This window comes from Suncus etruscus, chromosome 11 (assembly GCF_024139225.1).
Source record: "Suncus etruscus isolate mSunEtr1 chromosome 11, mSunEtr1.pri.cur, whole genome shotgun sequence".
Taxonomy (NCBI): Eukaryota; Metazoa; Chordata; class Mammalia; order Eulipotyphla; family Soricidae; genus Suncus; species Suncus etruscus.
This window is the reverse complement of record NC_064858.1, coordinates 73,405,922-73,428,094: the sequence shown is the minus strand read 5'-3', so window position 1 is coordinate 73,428,094 and position 22,173 is coordinate 73,405,922. Positions and strand designations below refer to the sequence as shown.

At 40.3% G+C, this 22,173-nt stretch overlaps 2 protein-coding genes across 2 annotated transcripts in view; both read left to right on the top strand.

Annotated features, from left to right (window-relative positions):
* The window catches only part of BCL2L13 (BCL2 like 13), a 1,170,396-nt gene that overhangs the window by 516,319 nt on the left and 631,904 nt on the right, over positions 1–22,173 (top strand). The gene's annotated exons all lie outside the window — the stretch shown is intronic.
* Positions 12,156–22,173, top strand: part of USP18 (ubiquitin specific peptidase 18) — a 39,022-nt gene continuing 29,004 nt past the window's right edge. Inside the window, exon 1 of the mRNA XM_049783657.1 lies at positions 12,156–12,299. Coding sequence (XP_049639614.1) covers positions 12,263–12,299 — 37 coding nt within the window. The 5' untranslated portion in view covers positions 12,156–12,262. The remainder of the gene's footprint in view (positions 12,300–22,173) is intronic.

Below are 22,173 nucleotides of genomic sequence, written 5' to 3'. Positions count from 1 at the left end.
GCTGTCAGAGAAAAAATACAAAATATTCAAAAGAAATACGTGTCCATTTTATGTCTTTTGAAACAGTTTGGGGTTGTTACAGACAATGCACGGCTTTGGTCTGTGATTAGGATTGTGCAGTACTGAAGTTAAAAAGAGTAATGTGGGTTAGTGATGTTTGGGGGGTGAGAGAATTAAGGAGTAAAAATGAGCTTTGTAGGGGTGTGGGAAAGGTCAGAATACAAAATGGACATTCTGGATACGCAAAACTTAACATAAGGATAAGGAATACTCTTTAATACGTGCAGGTTTTCCATATGTAGACTGGTCAGAAATTGCCAGTGACAAACAGTGCAACCAAGCAAAACTCAGCACACCCCAAGTTAGGACCCACCATTTCTGGCCTCCTGGGCTGCCACCCCAGAAGGCCTGGAGGCCGGGGACAGAAGAGGGGAAGGCTGGGGGCCTATCAAGGCTCCCAGCGCACCCAAGTTAGGGAGAAGGCCTTCCACATGGGGTCTCCCCAAACCCCATGGCAACTAGAGTTAGCCTCCAGCTCAAGAGAGGATGGATAGAGAGCCGGAAGCCAGGATCTACCCCCGCCCTATACCCTGTGCCCTTCCCTCCCTAGAGCTGGGGGAAGGGGGGGGGAGGCTTGGGACCCCATCCAGAAGGGACCTTCCGACACCCACCTTGTCCGGCCGCCTGGGCTGCCACCCCAGAAGGCCTGAGGCTGGGGGCAGAAGAGGGAAAGGCTGGAGGCCTATCAAGGCTCTCAGCGCACCCAAGTTAGGGAGAAGGCCTTCCACATGGGGTCTCCCCAAACCCCATGGCAGCTAGAGCTAGCCTCCAGCTCAAGAGAGGATCTGCCCCCGCCCTACACCCTGTGCCCTTCCCCCCTAGTGCTGGGGGAAGGGCGGGGAAAGCTTGGGGCCCCATCCAGGAGGGACCTCCTGACACCCACCTTGTCCGGCCGCCTGGGCTGCCACCCCAGAAGGCTTGGAGGCCGGGGGCAGAAGAGGGGAAGGCTGGGGGCCTATCAAGGCTCTCAGCGCACCCAAGTTAGGGAGAAGGCCTTCCACATGGGGTCTCCCCAAACCCCATGCCAGCTAGAGCTAGCCTCCAGCTCAAGAGAGCGGAAAACAGAGGTTTTAAGTGAATATTTCAGGGAGTTCAAGTAGTTTAGCTTTGAAATGGTTTCAGAAAACTAGGCAAATGTTTTATAGACAGTTAAAAACATTTCTGTTCAGTACTGTATTATGCAGAGTAAGCAGATATGGCGATATCTAGATATCTAGATATGTAGGTTATCTAATAGGAAAAAAAGTGGGTAGATGAGTAACAGGTGAAGCCAGAACAAGAGCACAGCTGGGAGGGCATTTGCCTTGTATCCAGCCAAACTGAGTTCGATCCCCATCATCTGATATGGTCCCCTGAGCCTGCCAGGAATAATTTCTGAGTACAGAGCTAAGAGTAACCCCTGAGTACCACTGGGTGTGGCCCACCCCCCCCCAAAGAATAACAGGTATACAGCTCCATCTTCAACTATGGGATACCAAAATATCAAAGTGTTTGTGGGAAATTTTCTCAGAAAATAGCATTTAGAGTTAAACAGATAGTATTACTTTTTCTCTAATTACATGATCTTCTATTCATATTTTGTTCATAATCTTTCAAAACCCTGTTTTGAAAATACTCATTCTTAGCTTTTTCTTCTTTCTTTCTTTCTTTCTTTCTTTCTTTCTTTCTTTCTTTCTTTCTTTCTTTCTTTCTTTCTTTCTCTCTTTTCTTTCTTTCTTTCTTTCTTTCTTTCTTTCTTTCTTTTCTTTCTTTCTTTCTTTATCTCTTTTCTTTCTTTCTTTCTTTCTTTCTCTCTCTCTCTTTCTCTATTTCTTTCTCTCTTTCTTTCTCTCTTTCTTTCTTTCTTTTCTTTCTTTCTTTCTTTCTTTCTTTCTTTCTTTCTTTCTTTCTTTCTTTCTTTCTTTCTTTCTTTCTTTCTTTCTTTCTTTCTTTCTTTCTTTCTTTCTTTCTTTCTTTCTTTCTTTCTTTCTTTCTTTCTTTCTTTCTTTTCTTTCTTTTTCCTCCTGGTTCTTCAGCCAGAAGTCAGCTTTTTATTTTTCTTATTTTCATTTTCTTTCTTTTATATTTTGGGCTTGGGGACTTTAATAAGGGATGCTGGGATTGAACCCAGGCCAGCGGCCTGTATGGCAAATGCTCTACCCTCTGTGTTATCACTCTGGTGCCTCCTTCTTTTTTTCTTTAATAATATATTTATTTAAGCGCCATAATTACAAAGTAGTTGGGTTTTAGTAATTAAAAAAGAACACCCTGCTTCACCAGTGCAACATTCCCACCAACAATGCCCCACATCTTTCTCCTCCCCCACCCACTGCCTGTATTTGAGACAGGCATTCTATTTCTCTCACTCATTAACATTGTCATCATAGTTGTTAGTATAGTTATTTTTCTAACTGCACTCACCACTCTTTGTGGTAAACTTCATATCATGGGCTGGACCTTCAAGCCCTCATCTCTATCGTCTCTGGGCATTATTACCATACTGTCTTCTATTTTTCTTAAATACCCAGATGAGTGAGACTATTCTATATCTATCTCGCTCACTAAGCATAAAAGTTTCCATATCCATCTATGTATAGGAAAATTTCATGACTTCATTTTTCCTGAAAGCTACATAGTATTTCATTGTGTATATGTACCACAGTTTCTTTAGTCACTCATCTGTTGTCCGGCATCTGGGGATGGTTTTCAGATTCTGGCTATTATAAATAGTGATGCAATAAATATAGGTGTGCAGAGGGCATTTCTGTATTGTGTTTTTTCTGTTCCAATGGTATATCCCTAGGAGTGGTATCATTGGATCATAAGGGAGTTCATTTTCCATATTTTTGAGGAATATCCATATTGTTTTTCATAAAGGCTGAACTAGACGGCATTCCCACCAGCAGGGAATAAAACTTTCTTTCTCCCCATATCCACACCAGCACTTATTGTTCTTGTCTTTTTGTGATGTATACCAGTCTCTGTGGCATGAGATAGTACCTCATTGTTGTTTTGATTTGCATTTCCCCTGATGATAATGATTGTGGAACATTTTTTCGTGTGCCTTTTGGTCGTTTGTATTTCTTCTTTGAGGAAGTGTCTGCTTATTTCTTCTCCCCACTTTTTGATGGGATTAGATGATTTTTTTCTCGTGAAGTTTTATTTCTACCTAGTATGTTTAGATATTAGCCCCTTATCTGATGGGTATTGGGAAATAGTTTCTTTCATTCTGTGGGTGGCCTTTGTATTCTACTCACTATTTCTTTGAGGTGCAGAAGCTTCTCAGTTTAATATTTGTTTAATCTCTGCTTCCACTTGTTTGAACAGTGGTGTTTTCTCCTTGAAGATGCCTTTAGTCTCAGTGTCATGGAGTGTTTTACCTACATGTTCTTCTATATGCCTTATGGTTCTGAGTCTGATATCAAGGTCTTTAATGCATTTGGATTTGACCTTTGTGCATGGTGGTTAGAATGAGGTCTGAGTTTGCTTTTTTGCATGTGCTGACCAGTTGTCCCAACACCATTTGTTAAGGAGGCTTTCCTTGCTCCATTTTGTTTTTCTGGCCCTTTATCAAAGATTAATTGATTGTGTGTCTGGGGAACAGTCTCTGAATACTCAAGTCTATTCCTTGATCTGAGGGTCTGTCTTTATTCAATGCCATGCTGTTTTAATGACTATTGCTTTGTAGTACAATTTGAAATTGGAAGAAAGTGATGCTTCCTATCTTCTTTTCTCTAAGGATTGCTTTAGCTATTTGTGGATGTTTATTGTTTCAAATAAATTTCAAGAGTGTTTGATCCACTTCTTTGAAGAATGTCATGTGTATCCTTAGAGGAATTGCATTAATCTGCACAATGCTTTGGGGAGTATCGCCATTTTAATGATGTCAATCCTCCCATTCCATGAACAGGGTGTGTGTCTCCATTTCCTTGTGTCCTCTTTTACTTCTTGAAGCAGTGTTTTGTAGTATAGGTCTTTCACCTCTTTAATTAAGTTGACTCCAAGGTATTTGAGTTTGTGTGGCACTAAATGTGAATGGGTTTGTTTTATTAATGTTAATTTTTTCTCTATCATTATTTGTGTATAAGAAGGCCATTGGTTTTTGTGTGTTAATTTTGTAGCCTGACATATTGCTTCCATTACTATCTTGTTGAGAGTTTCTTATCATGAATGGGTACTTGGACATTATCAAATGCTTTTTATGAATCTATTGATATTTATCATATGGTTTGTATTTTTTCTTTTGTTGATATGGTGTATTATATTGATTTCTTTACATATGTTATTCCACTCTTGCATCTCTGGAATGAAACCTACTTGGTCATGATGTATGAGGTGGTCATTCTTGGTCATTGTTGATGAGGTGTTGGATCCTATTTGCTAGGTTTTTGTTGAGGATCTTTGCATCTGTGTTCATCAAGGATATTGGTCTATAGTTTTCTTTTTTTGAAGCATCTCTGTCTACTTTGGTATCAGGGTGATGTTAGATTCATAAAAACTATTTGATAGTGTTTCTGTTTCTTCAATTTCTTGGAAGAGCCTGAAAAGAATTTGTAGTGCGTCATTTCAGAAGATTTGAAAATGAATCCATCTGGCTGGCCCCTCCTTCTTTGCTTTTCCAAATAGAACCAAATCTATATCTATTTATTCTTGTTCCCTTAAAAATCTTGGGACCATCCTAGTTTTTTCTGCTCTCAATGTTTTTCCTTCCCCCCCCTGTTTTTTCCCCTAAATCCTTAGATTGAGTCTTCGTTTGTTTGTTTTCATGGATCCATACCCAGCATGCTGAGAAGTTACTTGTGGCTCTGCACTCAGGAATTACTCCTGTTGGTGCTCTGGAGACCATATGGGCATCCAGGGATTGAACCTCGTTCGGATCCACTGGTTTTATTGAGCCTTTTTTGTTTTGACTGAAGAATTTATATATTCGATGTTTTTATAGAGCTCAGAGTGTCTCCTGAGAAATCCTGGGTGGTTTTCTTTTCTACCATGCCTCATAAGATTTCTTTCTATATGATTTCAAAATCTGCTCTTTTTTCCTTATAGAATTGTGTACTGATATTTCTTCTTTCTAGTTAAACTATAGTAGGCTCAGCATCATAGAGGAACAACTTTTTATGACTGTTTATAGAAATATTTATTTAAAAATATGGGCCCCGGAGAGATAGCACAGCGGCATTTGCCTTGCAAGCAGCTGATCAGGACCAAAGGTGATTGGTTCAAATCCCGGTGTCCCATATGGTCCCCTGTGCCTGCCAGGAGCTATTTCTGAGCAGACAGCCAGGAGTAACACCTGAGCAATGCCGGGTGTGACCCAAAAAACAAAAAACAAAAAAAGTAATATTTATTAAAAATAGACTTATTTAGCCATTTAAATATATGTAATATGCTACTAATAGCTAGGTTTAAGTTCCCTTCTGTGTTTGTCTTTCCTTCAAATTTTATAAAATAGTTAAGAAATATTTAGGGGCCGGGAAGGTGGCGCTAGAGATAAGGTGTCTGCCTTGCAAGTGCTAGCGTAGGACGGACTGTGGTTAGATCCCCCGGCGTCCCATATGGTTCCCCCCAGCCAGGAGCGATTTCTGAGCACTAGCCAAGAGTAACCCCTGAGCGTCAAATGAGTGTGGCCAAAAACCAAAAAAAAAAAAAAAAAAAAAAAAAAAAGAAAAGAGAAAGAAATATTTAATAATAAAGTACTTCTCATTTTTGTTTTATTTATTATTTTTGTTCTTGGAATAGGAACACTTATGAATTGTCTCCTTTTAAAGATATTAAATATGTCCCCTAGATGAATTATTACTTTTACATATAAACAAATTACAGGAAAATCTGGAAATTTAGGGGAAGTAAATAAAGATAAAGATGATTTGTAAAGAGTTACACTTTTTAAAAAAATTTTTATCAAGCCCATTATGAATTACAAGTCCTTCATAGTTGTATTTCATGCATATAGTGACAATGAATTAGGGCCAATGAGTTATACTTTTAATGAAAAACTTATTTTTGTTTTTGGGTTACACCCAGTGATGCTCAGGGCTAACATGGCTATGCACTCAGAAATCCTCCTGGCTTGGGAACAATATGGGATGCTGGGGTATCTAACCTTGGTCCATTGTAGGTTAGCGTGTGCAAGGCAAGCACCCTACTGCTTGCGTCACTGCCCCTAATAAAAATTTTTGGATATTTTGTTTAAGTCTTTTTCTGTGTATGTGTTTAGATGCATTATATTATGCTCAGGGATCATTTTTGGTGGTACTTGGGGTACCATATGTGGTGCTAGGGATCAAACCCAGGTTAGCTATATGCAAGGCAAGAGCCTTACTTGCTGTACCTCAAAACAAATATTTATTTATTTATTTATTTTTTAAACAAATTTTATTTTATATTTAATTTTTATTATTTATTTGTTCCTTTGGTTTGTGGGTCATACATGGCAATATTCAGGGGTTATTCCTGCCTCTTTACTCAGGGAATTATTCCTCGGCAGTGCTTAAGAGATCTTATGGAATGTCAGAGATCAAAAACTAGGTTGGATGTGTGCAAGGAAGGCAACCCTTATCTACCTAATTTTGTTAAATGGTCTACAAACTGCGTATAAAACCTCTCTGAGTGGAGAAGTTGGCTAATCAGGCACTTGGGGTATGATCTAGAATTTAAGCTGTTAACCTAGGATTCTGTTTCTCTGTCTTACTTTTTATAACATTTCTTGGCTCAATTTCCCTTCCTTTGACTCTATCCTTAGCTGTTAATTAGTTTTTCCTGTGATAGAAAGAATTGCTTTGATTTAATTTCTAGGGCTACTTACAATATTACCTGATTCAGGTTAAACAATAATTTGCTAAACACCCATCATAGATAGTCCCAAATCATATGTATTATCTTTTCAGCCTTAGTATGGGTATGTTTGTTTGAGATGAATTCCTATCAATTTTTTTTTGTCAGACATTGTGATAGTTTTTGAAAAGAAAGGATTGACTTGTTACCAAAAGGAGGGATGTGGATAGCAGAAAATGACATGCAATCATGATAATTTTAAAAATAGGGCTCATATCCAGCACTTTTGTAGGCTACCATCAGGTTTACCCCTTAGTACTTAGGGAGCTATGTGCTGCTAGAGATAAAACTCAGGACCTCATACATATTAGGTACATACTATTCAATTGAATTATCTTCCAGTTCCCCTATAATAAATTTTGGGTTTTTGGTACTTGTTACCAAAGTGTTATTCAGTCTAACTGAACGTGTATAGAATGCAAAATACAAAATGCTACTGGTAGACATGGACTTAGATGTTTATAGTATATGTTATGTATTTATAAAATATTATATTGTTATTAAAATTTCTTAAACAGAGAAAAAGTCAGCAGATTGTAATTCACCTTTTGCAGACTAACTCTGTAAAGCATTTTTTGTTTTGTTTTGTTTTGTTTTTTTGGGCCACACCCGGCATTGCTCAGAGGTTCCTCCTGGCTGTCTGCTCAGAAATAGCTCCTGGCAGGCACGGGGGACCATATGGGACACCGGGATTCGAACCAACCACCTTAGGTCCTGAGTTGGCTGCTTGCAAGGCAAACGCCGCTGTGCTATCTCTCCGGCCCCTGTAAAGCATTTTTAATGAAACTAATTGAAGGTGGTTTCTCTGCCTTAACAAATATATGTGGATGAACTGGAGAGACAGTCTAGTGGGTAGGGTGCTTGCCTTGTATGTGGCAGACCTGGGTTTGCTTCTTGGAATTGCATATAGCCCCCCCCCCCCCCCCCGAGCACCACAGCTGTACGAGTCCTTGAACACAGTGTTGACTAAGCCCTGAACACTGTTGACTATAGTCACAAACAAGAAAAAACATCTTTACTTTAAACATTATGCATCGATGCCTTTTTGAAGCCAGAATTGTTTTAGTAATTGTTGCCTAGAATAGTTTTTCAAACCTTAATGTTATGTAAGTCACCTAGGAATCTTGTTAAAATACATGTTTTTATTCAGGAAATCTTCAGGGAGGCCTAAATGCTGTTTTTAAATGATAGTTGGACAAAAACTCTGGACAAAAACTTCGTGCTGAAAGGAGATAAAGGAATTTGCATGATACCCCTTCAATAATATCATTGCAAACAACAGTGTCTAAAGGGGAAAAAAGGGAAAAAGAGAGAAAGAAAAAAGAGAGAATGAATGCATGCACGAGAGAGAAGAGAAAGAGAGGGAGTGAGCGAGAGATGACACAGACAGGCTTCTGGGAATGGGGAGGTGCACTTGAAGGTTTTATGACTAAACTCAATCATGAAAACCTTTGCAATTGGGGAATAAAACCCCACCAAACTGTAATATGAACAGCCTTATACCACTGTGTGTTGCACTGGTGAAGCGGGGTATTCTGTTTATGACTGAAACCCAATCTCTGCATGCAAGGCAAATGTCCCTACCTCCATCTCTTCCGCCCCCCCTTTTTAAAATTGTATATGACACTTTAAATAATGTGATTTACAAAGTTGATTCACAATACAGGTGTTTCATATATTCCAATAAACAGTTGTTCCAAAACAGTCCCCTTGTGCCCTTCCTCTCCAACCAATGTCTCTGTCCCCCGAGCCTGATCCTGTAGAAGGCACAAAATAATTTACTTTACAGTGCTTGTTACAATTTGTTTTTTGTTGTGATTTTAATAGTCATTGTCTGAGGATGAGCTCTAACTGTCAGGTGCTATTTGAGCCTTCTATGTCGTTATTGTGTTCACTCATTAAGCTTAGTAGGCTTTCTACATAATCTTTTTCTATTAAATTTTCTATGCTTCTGTTGGGCTGTCAGCTCTGTAAAGCTTTGGAATGATCACATGACAACAAATGCATCTGCTTGCTTCAGGAGTTATAGAAGCTGGAATGATCAGCTGCTGGCATCTATCCAGTATCAGTCATGAAGCACAGCCTTTTTCTCAGGGTGGTGGTAGGAACTGAATAAGGATCAATGAATGCTGGACCTTTGGCAGAGTGGGGTCTGTACTGGCAGAATCTACTGGAGTAACTCAGGCTGCCAGAGTCTACTGAGATCTGTCATGAAACTCTTAAAGGAGTGTTTAACAGTAGGATTCAACTTTTATGATATAATTCCATGGTAAAATCAAGGAAACCACAAATAAACAAATGGAAACTATAACAACTTAAAAAAGGGTTTGCATAGTACAAGAAACACAGATGAAACTTTAAAAGTGCCTTAGTAAATGAGGGAAAATATTTGCACACAATACATTAGACTAATATTCAAGACATATAAAGCACTCACAAAGCTCAACATCAATAATCCAATAATAACCATATTAAAAGGGGAGAAGAAATAAAACAGGTTATCATCTATAGCTTGGTCTCTGAATAAGATAGTTGGAAGTAAGCATATGAAAAAACATTATCACTTATTATTATTATTTTACTTTATTTAAGCTACAGTTTATAAAATTGGTTCTTAATACAATTGTTTCAGGTATTCAGTGTTCCAAAATCAATCCCACCACCAATGTGATCTGTCTGCCATTGTCTCCAGTTCCCAACCACCAGGCCTTTATGTCTTCAGTGGGCACAAAATAATTTAGTTTATATTCAGTAAAAGAAATTTCATGAACAATTTTATAACTCAGTGTCATTAAAGTAATTGCCTGAGAGTTTACTGAACCATTTATTGTTAGCTAAGCCTCTGTGTTATTGTTTTTGTTTACTGAACTTAATTGGCTTCTATGCTACTTTTCCATCTAATTTTGTGTGCTGCTCCTATTGGATTGTCTGGATTGTGGAAATTGGAGCTGTAGCACATGTAGAACTGGCACAACTCTTGTTCGCATCCCTTCCAAGAGTTCATCACCCAAAGACTGGTGAAACCCATATATTTCAGCAGCTTGACTTTCATCTCTTTTGAGATTAGTTGGTAAACTGAGCCATTGTTTACATGGTGGCAGCTGCGATAGCCACTTATTATTAAGAAAATAAAAATTAAGAAGACCATGAGATATCACCTCAAACCATTAGAGGCATATGTCAAAAGGTCTACAGACAATTGGTGTTAAACAATCTGTGATGAAACAAAAACTCTCAATCAAATGGATATTCAGTTAAGTGCATTGTTAAGCGAAGGAAGTCAGAGGACAAGGACAAATCCCAATTACTCTTACTACTCTGTATTGTATAGATAACATGAACAAAGTCTGAAAGATATCAAAGATTCAATAGATGGAGGAAGCATTGACAGAATGGACAGAATCTAAGTGTCAGAAAAAAAAAGCCAAGAAGAGTGATAAGGAGCCGGAAAGCCAGTAGAGATGGTCTGGGGAAATAGATGAGGGATGTGGGCTCATCTGTGTGTAGAGATCCTCGAGTATTTGTGTATAAACCACTAGACACACACTGTTCAAAGCATAGGGACCCAAAAAACAATAATTAAATTAAAAAATATATACCTGTTGAAATAGATTGAAGTGGAGGTGGAAAAGATGCTGCCAGGTCATTGATGGCAGAATGGGGACATGGAGTGGTGGAAATACTGTATGTCTAAAATCCTATTACAATCAAGTTTTCAAATCACTGTCTAAAAGTTGCTATTTATCTGTCTTATCTCCTAGCACTTAAGTAGAAATATTTGTGACTTTCATTATTTATTTTAAAAGTTTTAGCACACATAATGTAGTATTGGAAGGAAAATCAAATGTGGCTCACTTCTCTCTAATTTGTGCTATTCAATTCATTTTTACACTGTTTTCTTTAAGGATCTCCTTCTGCTTAAACAACTTCATGAGTAATAACTTAATGCTACTTAATAGTGCATGGTCTGAGTTTTTATTTATTTTGAAATAAGATGTTTATTTGTAGTTTTCACATATTAGGCAATTTAGTCTCCCACCCAAGCCCCAAATACAAAAAGTATAATTATTGTTCTTTACATACATATGTATTTTAGATATTTGGAGATAACAATTTTGTATCCTGTATGTCCCCAGTCATTCACTTAATGGTCATCATTTAAATCCCTGTGCCTTCTAGGAGCTAACAATTTAGGATCTTAGGTTAGACACTGAGAGTCTGAGATGTGCATTTGAAAGGTGTATTGAGAACATCTGGATTGGTGAGCAAAGCAGGAATGAGCACAGGTAGTAGTTTAAAAAATCAAACTGTTAACAGAGACTTCAGTCTATCTTAAGAGGACCTCTGGAGCTCTGGAACTTTTTTATCCTTAAGAATTATCTTAATTTGGGGACCAGAGTGGTGGCCCTAGAGGTAAGGCACTAGCAAGCACTAGCCAGCACTAGCCTAGAAAGGACTGCGGTTGGGTCCCCTGGTGTCCCATATGGTCCCCCCAAGCCAGGAGCGATTTCTGAGTGCATATCCAGGAATAACCCCTGAGCGTCAATGGGTGTGGCCCAAAATCAAGAATTATCTTAACTTGGTAAGGCCTTTATTCTCTTCACTATTCATTAACTGAATAGGGACTCAGTTGGGAGCTCTAAAATGCCAACATTCCCCTCAGCCTGGGAAATGGACTGAGTGGTCTACTCTAGCCGGAGAAACAGTGATTTTACATTAGAATAGATTGACTGATTTGAATAACTCTGTGTACAAAGTGTGTGGGAATAAGGATGACATTCAGGTCTGCTTGAGGAGTCATGACAAGGTTCCCAGAAGAGGGAACATCTTTTTGGATCTGGAGGTTTGAAGAAGTGTCCCATGATGTCAACTGTAAATATCAAAAAGAGTCATTGGGAGTAGACTTTAGCATTAATAGCCCTTGGCGATGGGGTATGGGGGTTAGAATCCAGAGGCAATTAGATTCCTGGTGTGGATCTCTTGTTGAGTGTGTGCCTTTTGGCCAGAATTGAAAACATTTGGAAAGAGGATATGGCTGTTCACTTGGATACAGAAAAAAAATGTAGAAATGTCTGACAAAGGGTAGAGGGTGTCTAGTGAGCTGTCATTTCTAGTCCCAGAACTTTATGAACAATCTTCTCAAATGTTTTTCTTAGAAACTTTCTTATTCTCATCTATCTGTGGTATTCTTTTGCAGGTATTACAGCAAGATTGATTTATAGTAGTTCTTCTGGACATGAGGTTTTGCAGTCCTGAATATGGGCTAGGAAACTGGCCTCCACAGGTTTTTGGAATTATCCCTAAAGGTCAAGGTATTTGAACTTCTGAAGGCCTGGCAGAATCTCAGCATTTCTCAGTGGAACCTATTAAGAAGAAGGAAGAGAGCAACATGAAGATGACGAGAAGGCAGCTAAGAGTCAATCTCAGTGTGTGGGACTATCCTTATGGTCATTGTATCTCTCCAAGTTTTTCTTTTTGAATGTATAGAAATATTTTTTCTCATTCACTATGCTCTAAAGTAGTAAATATTAGTTTTATGGCTCTTGTACATAAAACCACCATTTCTCCATATGTAAAATGGGAATGGTTATAGTGATAGGTATTGAGAAAAATGAAGAATATCAGAAATTGCTTTAAACCAATTCTTGCTATGTAATAGATAATATTCGACTTTAGTTCCTTTACTGTTATTATTGTGTCCAGAGGGAAACTGATTCTGCTGATGAGCAGAAGTCTGTGTTTGATGTTCAGTAATGTTTGTGTGACCTTAGGGGCTACACCCAGCAATGTTTAGGGGTCCAAGAAATAGTCCCTTTTCACTTATATTTTTTGCTTATACTGACTATATAAACATAACATTTCCCTGACAAATGTAAGTTTACTATCTATCCTCTCATTCTGAAATGACTCACCTTGTGATTTGCTGAGACCAAATTTGGTTTATAGTAAAGAAGATATTTATTTCTAGAGAGTCAGAGCAGTGCTTTCTTTTAACTTTATAAGGTACTGCTGGCTTCTTTTTTTTGGAGGGGGGGTCACACACCAGCAGTGCTCAGGGGTACTTCTGGCTCCACACTCAGAAATCGCTCCTGGCAGGCTCGGGGGACCATATGGGATGCTGGGATTCGAACCACTGTCGTTCTGCATTGCAAGGCAAACACCCCACCTCCATGCAATCTCTCTGGCCCCACTGCTGGCTTCCTTTACCTTTAGTAGATGCATTTAGATTACCTTCCTTCCTTCCTTTCTTCCTTTCTTCCTTCCTTTCTTCCTTCCTTCCTTCCTTCCTTCCTTCCTTCCTTCCTTCCTTCCTTCCTTCCTTCCTTCCTTCCTTCCTTCCTTCCTTCCTTCCTTCCTTCCTACATTCCTTCCTTCCTTCCTACATTCCTTCCTTCCTACATTCCTTCCTTCTTTCCTTCCTTCCTTCCACCCTCCATCCCTCCCTTTCTCCTTCCTTCCCTTCCTCCTTCCTTTTTCCTTCCTCCTCCCTTCCTTCCTTCCCTCCTTCCTCCTTCCCTCCCTCCCTCCCTCCTTCCTTCCTTCCTTTTTTCCTTCCTTCCTTCCTACATTCCTTCCTTCCTTCCATGCTCCCTCCCTCCCTTTCTCCTTCCTTCCCTTCCTCCTTCCTTTCTCCTTCCTCCTTCCTTCCTTCCTACATTCCTTCCTTTCACCCTCCCTCACTCCCTCCTTCCTTCCTACATTCCTTCCTTTCACCCTCCCTCCTTCCTTCCTACATTCCTTCCTTCCACCCTCCCTCCCTTTCTCCTTCCTCCTCCCTTCCTTCCTACATTCCCTCCTTCCTTCCTTCCTACATTTCCTCCTTCCTTCCTTCCTTCCTACATTTCCTCCTTCCTTCCTTCCATGCTCCCTCCCTTCCCTCCTCCTTCCTTCCCTTTCTCCTTCCTCCTCCTTTCCTTCCTTCCCTCCTTCCTTCCCTCCCTCCCTCCTTCCTTTTTTCCTTCCTTCCTTCCACCCTCCCTCCCTCTCTCCTTCCCTCTTCCTTCCCTCCCTCCCTCCTTCCTTTTTTCCTTCCTTCCTTCCACCCTCCCTCCCTCCCTTTCTCCTTCCTTCCCTTCCTCCTCCCTCCCTCCCTTCCTTCCTTCCCTTTCTCCCTCCCTCCTTCCTTCCTTCCTTTCTTCTTTTCTTCCTTCCTTCCCTCCCTCCCTCCTTCTCTCCTTCCTTCCTACATTCCTTCCTTCCTTCTTTTCTTCCTTCCTTCCACCCTCCCTTCTTTTCTCCTTCCTTCCCTTCCTCTTCCTTTCTCCTTCCTCCTCCCTTCCTCTCCCTCCCTCCTTTCTTCCCTCCCTCCTTCCTTCCGTCCTACATTTCTTTCTTTCTTCCTTCTTTCCTTTCTTCCTTCCACCCTCCCTCCCTTTCTCCTTCCTTCCCTTCCTCCTTCCTTTCTCCTTCCTTCCTCCCTTCCTTTCTTCCCTCCCTCCTTCCTTCCCTCTCTCCCTTCTTTTTCCTTCCTTCTTTTCTTCCTTCCTTCTTTTCTTCCTTCCTTCCACCCTCCCTCCATTTCTCCTTCCTCTCCTTCCTCTTTCCTTTCTCCTTTCTCCTCCCTTTCTTCCTTCCCTCCTTCCTTCCTTCCCTCCCTACTTCCCTCCTTCCTTCCTTTCTTCCTTCTTTCCTTCCTTCCTTCCTTCCACCCTCCTTCCCTTTCTCCTTCCTTCCCTTCCTCTTTCCTTTATCCTTTCTCCTCCCTCCCTTCTTTCCTTTCTTCCCTCCCTCCTCCCACCTTCCTTCCTACATTCCTTTCTTTCTTCCTTCTTTCCTTCCTTCCTTCCACCCTCTCTTCCTCCCTTTCCTTCCTCCTTCCTTTCTCCTTTCTCCTCCCTTCCTTCCTTCCCTTCTTCCTTTCTGCCCTCCCTCCCTCCTTCCTTCCTTCCACCCTCCCTTTCTCCTTCCTTCCCTTCCTCCTTCCTTTCTCCTTCCTCCTCCCTTCCTTTCTTCCTTCCCTCCTTCCTCCTTCCCTCCCTTCCTTCGTTCTTTCTTTCCTTCCTTCCTTCCTTTCTTCCACCCTCCCTTTCTTCTTCCTTCCCTTCCTCCTTCTTTTCTCCTTCCTCCTTTCTTCCTTCCCTCCCTCCTTCCTTCCTTCTTTCCTTTCTTCCTTCGTTCCACCCTCCCTCCCATTCTCCTTCCTTCCCTTCCTTTCTCCTTTCTCCTCCCTCCCTTCCTTCCCTCCTTTCTTCCCTCCCTGCTTCCCTCCCTCCTTCCTCCCTCCCTTCCTTCTTTCCTTCCTTCCCTTCCTACTTCCCTCCTTCCTTCCTTTCTTCCTTCTTTCCTTCCTTCCTTCCACCCTCCTTCCCTTTCTCCTTCCTCCCTTCCTCCTTCCTTTCTCCTTCCTACTCTCTTTCTTTTCTTCTTCCTTCCACCCATCCCTCCCTCCCTCCTTCCTTCCCTCCTTCTTTCCTTCCTTCCACCCTCCCTCCTTCCTTTCTCCTTCCTTCCCTTCCTCCTTCCTTTCTCCCTCCTCCTCCCTTCCTTCCTTCCCTCCCTCCTTTCTTCCTTCCCTTTCTTTTTCCCTCCTTCCTTCCTTCTTTTCTTCCTTTCTTCCTTCCCTCCTTCCCTCCCTCCCTCCCTCCCTCCTTCCTTCCTTCCTTCCTTCCTTCCCTTCCTCCTTCCTTCCATCCATCCATTCAACCATTCATCCATCCATCCACCTAACTATCCTTCCTTCCTCCCTCCCTCTCTTTCTTCCTCCCTCCTTCCCTCCCTTCCTCCTTCCTTCCTACATTCCTTTCTTCCTTCCTTCCACCCTCCCTCCCTCCCTTTCTCCTTCCTTCCCTTCCTCCTTCCTTTCTCCTTCCTCCTCCCTCCCTTCCTTCCCACCTTCCTTCCTTCCCTCCCTCCCTTTATCCCTCCTTCCTTCTTCTTTCCTTCCTTCCTTCCTTCATTTCCTCCTTCCCTCCTTCCTTCCTTCATTCCTTCCATCCATCCATCCAACCATTCATCCATCCGTCCACCTAACCTTCCATCCATCCATCCATCCATCCTTCCTTCCTTCCTTCCTTCCTTCCTTCCTTCCTTCCTTCCTTCCTTCCTTCCTTCCTTCCTTCCTTCCATCCTTCCTTCCTTCCCTCCTTCCTTTCATCCATCCATTCAACCATTCATCCATCAATCCACCTAACCATCCATCCTTCCTTCCTTCTTTCCTTCCTTCCTTCCTTCCTTCCTTCCTTCCTTCCTTCCTTCCTTCCTTCCTTCCACCCTCCCTCCCTCCCTTTTTTCTTCCTTCCCTTCCTTTCTCCTTCCTCCTCTCTCTCTTCCTTCCCTCCTTCCTTCCTTCCCTCGCTCCCTTTCTCCTCCCTCCCTCCTTCCTTCCTTCCTTCCCTCCTTCCTTCCTTCCTTCCTTCCTTCCTTCCTTCCCTCCCTCCTTCCTTCCTTCCTTCCTTCCTTCCTTCCTTCCTTCCTTCCTTCCTTCCTTCCTTCCTTCCTTCCTTCCTTCCTCTTCCTTCCTTCCTCTCCTCCTTCCTTCCTTCCTTCCTTCCTTCCTTCCTTCCTTCCTTCCTTCCTTCCTTCCTTCCTTCCTTCCTTCCTTCCTTCCTTCCTTCCTTCCTTCCTTCCTTCCTTCCTTCCTTCCTTCCTTCCCTGTAGTCTACAATACAATGATGATGTTTCACGCAAAAAAAAAAAAAATCTCAACACTACACTAAACCTCAGTGTACTCACCTCACTCCCCCAAGAACACCAAGGAGCTTCCTTACAATTCTCTCCCACCAACTCAAATATGTGTATTCTCCTGTTGTGTTGCATAAGTCCCACATATGAGAGAGATTATTCTCTATTCATTTTATTCTCAAGACTTCACTGAGCATTATATAATGTAGTTATATTTATGTTGCTGAAAATTCCATGATTTGTTATTTCTTAGAGCTTTATATCATTCCATTGTGTATAAATTTCAAAACTTTTAACCCATTCATCTGAATTTTGTCATTTTGAGTTGTTTTCACATAAAGGCAATTGTATTGTTTATGAATACATATGAACATAGGTATGCATATACCCTTTATTAAAATAATTTTTAGATTTTCTTAAAGATTTGTGAATTATAATGTTATAGACAGTTAGAATTTAGGGATATCTTTTTAATCTTTTTTTTTTATCAAAGAATATCTTTATTTAAGCACCATGATTACAAACATGTTTGTAGTTGGGTTTCAGTCATAGAAAGAACACCCTCCTTCAGCAGTGCAACATTCCCACAACCAATGCCCCCATCTTCCTCCTCCCTCACCCCCTGCCTATATTCGAGACAGGCATTCTATTTCTCTCACTCACTACCATTGTCATGATAGTTGTTAGTATACTTATTACTCTAACTGCACTTACCATTTGTTATGGTTAGCTGCATATCGTGGCCCAGTCATCTAGCCCTCATCTCAATTGTCCTGGGTATTATTACAATAATGTCTTTTATTTTTCTTAAACCCTACAAATGAGACTATATGGTCTATCTCTCTCCCTCTGACTTATTTCACTCAGCACAATATTTTCCATGTCCACTTACCACAGTTTCTTTTAGCCACTCTTCTGTAGTCAGGCATCTGGGTTGTTTCCAGATTCTGGCTATTGTAAATAGTGCTGCAATGAATATAAGTGTGCAGAAGGCATTTTTGTATTGTGTGGTTTTTTTGTTCCTAGGATATATCTCTAGGAGTGGTATAGCTGGACTATATAGGAGCTCAGTTTCCAGTTTATTGAGGAATCTTCATATTGTTTTCCATAAAGGCTGGACTAGATGGCATTCCCACCAGCAGTGAATGAGAGTTCCTTTCTCCCCACATTACCACCAGCACTGATTGTTCTTGATTTTTTGTGATGTGTGCCAGTATCTGTGGTGTGAGATGGTACCTCGTTTTTGTTTTGATTTGTAATTCCCTGATGATTATTGTTGTGGGAAATTTTTTTATGTGTCTTTTGGCCATATTTATTTCTTCTTTGATGAAGTGTCTGTTTATTTCTTCTTCCCATTTTTGAATGGGGTTAGATTTTTTTTTTTTTGTTAAGTTCTGACACTACCTTGTAATATCTTAGATATTAGCCCTTTATCTGATGAGTATTGGGTGAATAGTTTCTCTCATTCTGTGGGTGATCTTTGTATTCTACTCACTCTTTCTTTTGGGGTGCAGAAGCTTCTTAGTTTAATATAGTCCCATTTATTTATCTCTGCTTCCATTTGTTTGAACAGTGTGTTTCCTCCTTGAAGATGCCTTTAGTCTCAGTGTCATGGAGTGCTTTACCTACATGTTGTTCTATATACCTTATGTTTCTGGGTCTGATATCAAGGTCTTTAATCTATTTGGACTTGACCTTTGTGATGGTGGTTAAATGGAGGTCTGAGATCACTCTTTTGCATGTGGCTGACCAGTTGTTCCAACACTTGTTGAAGAGGCTTTTCGTTTTTTGTTTGTTTGTTTGTTTGTTTTTGGGCCACACCCAGCGATGCTCAGGGATTACTCCTGGCTGTCTGCTCAGAAATAGCTCCTGGTAGGCACGGGGGACCATATGGGACACCGGGATTTGAACCAACCACCTTTGGTCCTGGATTGGCTGCTTGCAAGACAAACGCCGCTGTGCTATCTCTCCGGGCCCGAAGAGGCTTTTCTTGCTCCATTTTGTGTTTCTTGCTCCTTTATCAAAGATTAATTGATTTTATGTTTGGGGGACATTCTCTGAATACTCAAATCTATTCCTTTGATCTGAGGGTCTGTCTTTATTCCAGTACCATGCTGTTTTAATGACTATTGCTTTAAAGCAAAATTTGAAATTGGGGAAAGTGATGTTTCCCACTTTCTCTTTTCCAAGGGTTGCTTTAGCTATTTGTGGATGTTTATTGTTCTAAATGAATTTCAGGAGTGTTTGATCCACTTCTTTGAAGAATGTCATGGGTATCCTTAGAGGAATTGCATTAAATCTGTACAAAGCGTTGGGAAGTATTGCCATTTTAATGATGTTAATTCTCCCAATCCATGAATAGTATAGGTGTCTCCATTTTTTGTATTCTCTTTTATTTCTTGAAGCAGTGGTTTATAGTTTTCTTTGTATAGGTCTTTCACCTCTTTAGTTAAGTTGACTCCAAGGTATTTGAGTTTGTGTGGCACTAATGTGAATGAGATTAATTTTTTTAATGTCTATTTCTTCTCTATCATTATTTGTGCATAAGAAGGCCATTGATTTTTGTGTGTTAATTTTGTAGCCTCCCACTTTGTTATATGAATCTTTTGTTTTTAGAAGCTTTTTGGTATAGTTTTTAGGTTTAGGTTTTTCTAAATATAGTATCATGTCATTTGAAAGTAATGAGAGCTTGATTTCTTTTCCTATCTGGATGCCCCAGATCTTTTTCTTGCCTTATTTCGATGGCAAATACTTTCAGTACTATGTTAAATAGGAGTGGTGAGAAGAGGCAGCCTTGTCTTGTACCAGATTTTAGAGGAAAGGCTTTTAGTTTATCTCCATTGAGAATAATATTTTCCATTGGCTTGAGGTAGATGGTCTTGACTATATCGAGAAAAGTTTCTTCCATTCCCATCTTGTTGAGAGTTTTTTTTTATCATAAATGGATTTTGTACCTTATCAAATGCTTTTTTTGCATATATTGATATGATTATATAGTTTATATTTTTCTTTTTGTTGGTATATTGTATTGTGTTGTTTGACTTATGTATGTTATATTATCCTTGCATTCCTGGAATGAAACCTACTTGGTCATGGTGTATGAGCTTCTTTTGTTTTTTGTTTTTTTCGGCCACACCCATGTGATGCTCAGGGGTTACTCCTGGCTAAGTGCTCAAAAATTGCCCCTGACGCCGGGGGATCGAACTGCAGTCCTTCCTTGGCTAGCGCTTGCAAGGCAGACACCTTACCTCTAACGCCATCTCACCGGCCCCGTGTATGATCTCCTTGATGAGAAGTTGGATTTTATTTGTTAAGATTTTGTTGAAGCTCTTTGCATCTGTATTCATCAGGGATATTGGTCTGTAGTTTTCTTCTTCTTCTTCTTCTTCTTCTTCTTCTTCTTCTTCTTCTTCTTCTTCTTCTTCTTCTTTTGCAGCATCTCTGTCTGCTTCTGGTATCAGAGTGATAAAAACTATTTGGTAGTGTTTCTGTTTCTTTAATTTCCTGGAAGAGCCTGAAAAAGTATTGGTATTAGTTCATCTCTAAAGGTTTGAAAGAATTCATTTGTGAGTCAATCTGAACCTGGGTGTTTTTTTTTGGGGGGGAAGACTTTTGATTACTTTTTTAATTTTCTCAATAGGGTTGGATCTATTTAGATATACTAGATCATCCTGGGTCAACTGAGGAAGATTGTAAGAGTCCAAAAATTTATCCATTTCTTCTAGGTTTTTTTTTTTTTTTTTGTGGCATAAAGTTTCTTTTTTTTTTTTTTTTTTGTTTTTGGGCCACACCTGGCAGTGCTCAGGGGTTACTCCTGGCTGTCTGCTCAGAAATAGCTCCTGGCAGGCACGGGGACCATATGGGACACCGGGATTCGAACCAACCACCTTTGGTCCTGGATCGGCTGCTTGCAAGGCAAACGCCGCTGTGCTATCTCTCCGGGCCCAAAGTTTCTTAAAGTAGTCTCTGATTACCCTTTGAATCTTTGTAGTACATGTAGTGACCTCCCCCTTTTCATTTCTAATTCAGTTTATTAAGTTTCTCACTCTTTCTTTGTGAGTTTTGTTAGTGTTTTATCAATTTTGTTAATTCTTTCAAAGAACCAATGTTTGCTTTTATTGATCTTTTGAATAGTTCTTTGGATTTCCACTTCATTAATGTCTGCTCTAAGCTTTGTTATTTTCTTCTGCTTATATATTTTTTGTTTGTTTTATTGATCAATTTCTAATTTTATAAGTTGTGTCATTAATTTTTTATGTAGGCTTCTTCCTTCCTGATGTGTGCTTGTAGAGTTATACATTTTCCTCTTCATACCGCTTTTGCCATGTCTCACAAATTCTGATAATTTGTGTCTTCATTTGCATTTATTTCCAGGAATCTTTTAATTTCCTCTTTGATTTCATCTCTGACCCACTTGTTCAGTAGTGAGCTGTTCAATTTCCAGGTGTTAAAGTTTTTTCCTCTGTGTCTGTTTGCTGTTCACTTCTAATTTCAGTGCTTATCATCTGAGAAGGTAGTTTGTACAATTTCTATCCTCTTGATTTTATGGGCCAGTATGTGGTCTATCCTGGAGAGTGATCCATGTGCACTGGAGAAGAATATATATCCTATTTTCTGAGGGTGGAGAGCTCTGTATATATCTACTAGACCACTTTCTTCCATTTCTCTTTTTAGAGTTAGTATAGTCTTGTTAGGATTTGAAGTCTGGCTGGCCCCCCAAAAACAAATGAACAGTAAAGTCACTGGAACCCAGGAGACTGAGGGAAGGCCGGAGAGGAGAGCTTAAGGGTGGTTTTGAGTTTGTAAAGTTTCCGAGTTGTTGTTTATCTGTGAAGCTATGTGTGTTTCGTTCAAACCTGGACGTGAGTCTGGCTGGGTAAAGTATTCTAGGCAAAGTGTTTATTTCATTGAGTTTTGTCACTATACCTGGCCTCTGGCCTTGTGATCTTGTGGCAGATCTTCTGTAAAACTCCAGGAATATTTTGATATTCTCTCTGACTTTTGTTGTTCAGTAATGAGCTCTTTAGCAATGATTTTTTTGTTTTGTTTTTGGGCCACACCCGGCAGTGCTCAGGGGTTACTCCTGGCTGTCAGCTCAGAAATAACTCCTGGCAGGCATGGGGGACCATATGGGACACCGGGATTTGAACCTACCACCTTAGGTCCTGGATCGGCTGCTTGCAAGGCAAACGCCGCTGTGCTATTTTTCCGGGCCCCAGCAATGATATATATATTTTTTTAGCAATAATATTTTTGATGATTTCTTTTTCATAGTGGTTTGCTTTCTCTGTGATCCTAATGGTTCTTATGTTATTTCTTTTAAATTTATCCCCAAATTCTATAGTCTGTTTATTTTGAGGCTATTTTCCATTTTGTTTTTTAAAAAATTTTAAATAATTTTTGTGACCAAGGTGAATTACAAATGCTTCACAGTAATATTTAAGGTGCATAGTGACAATAAATCAGGGCCATTCCCACCACCAATGTTGTCCTCCCTCCACCCCTATTTCCAGCATGCATCCCATATCTCCCTCTCTTGCACACCAGTCTGCTAGTGTAACTGCTCCCCTCTGTGTATAGCTTGTTGTAGATTGGGTATCAATTCTGTTGTCATTGACTGTGGGTTTGGTGTTTGAGTCTGATAATTTTTATTTCCCTTCAGTGTTCATATGACTCTTT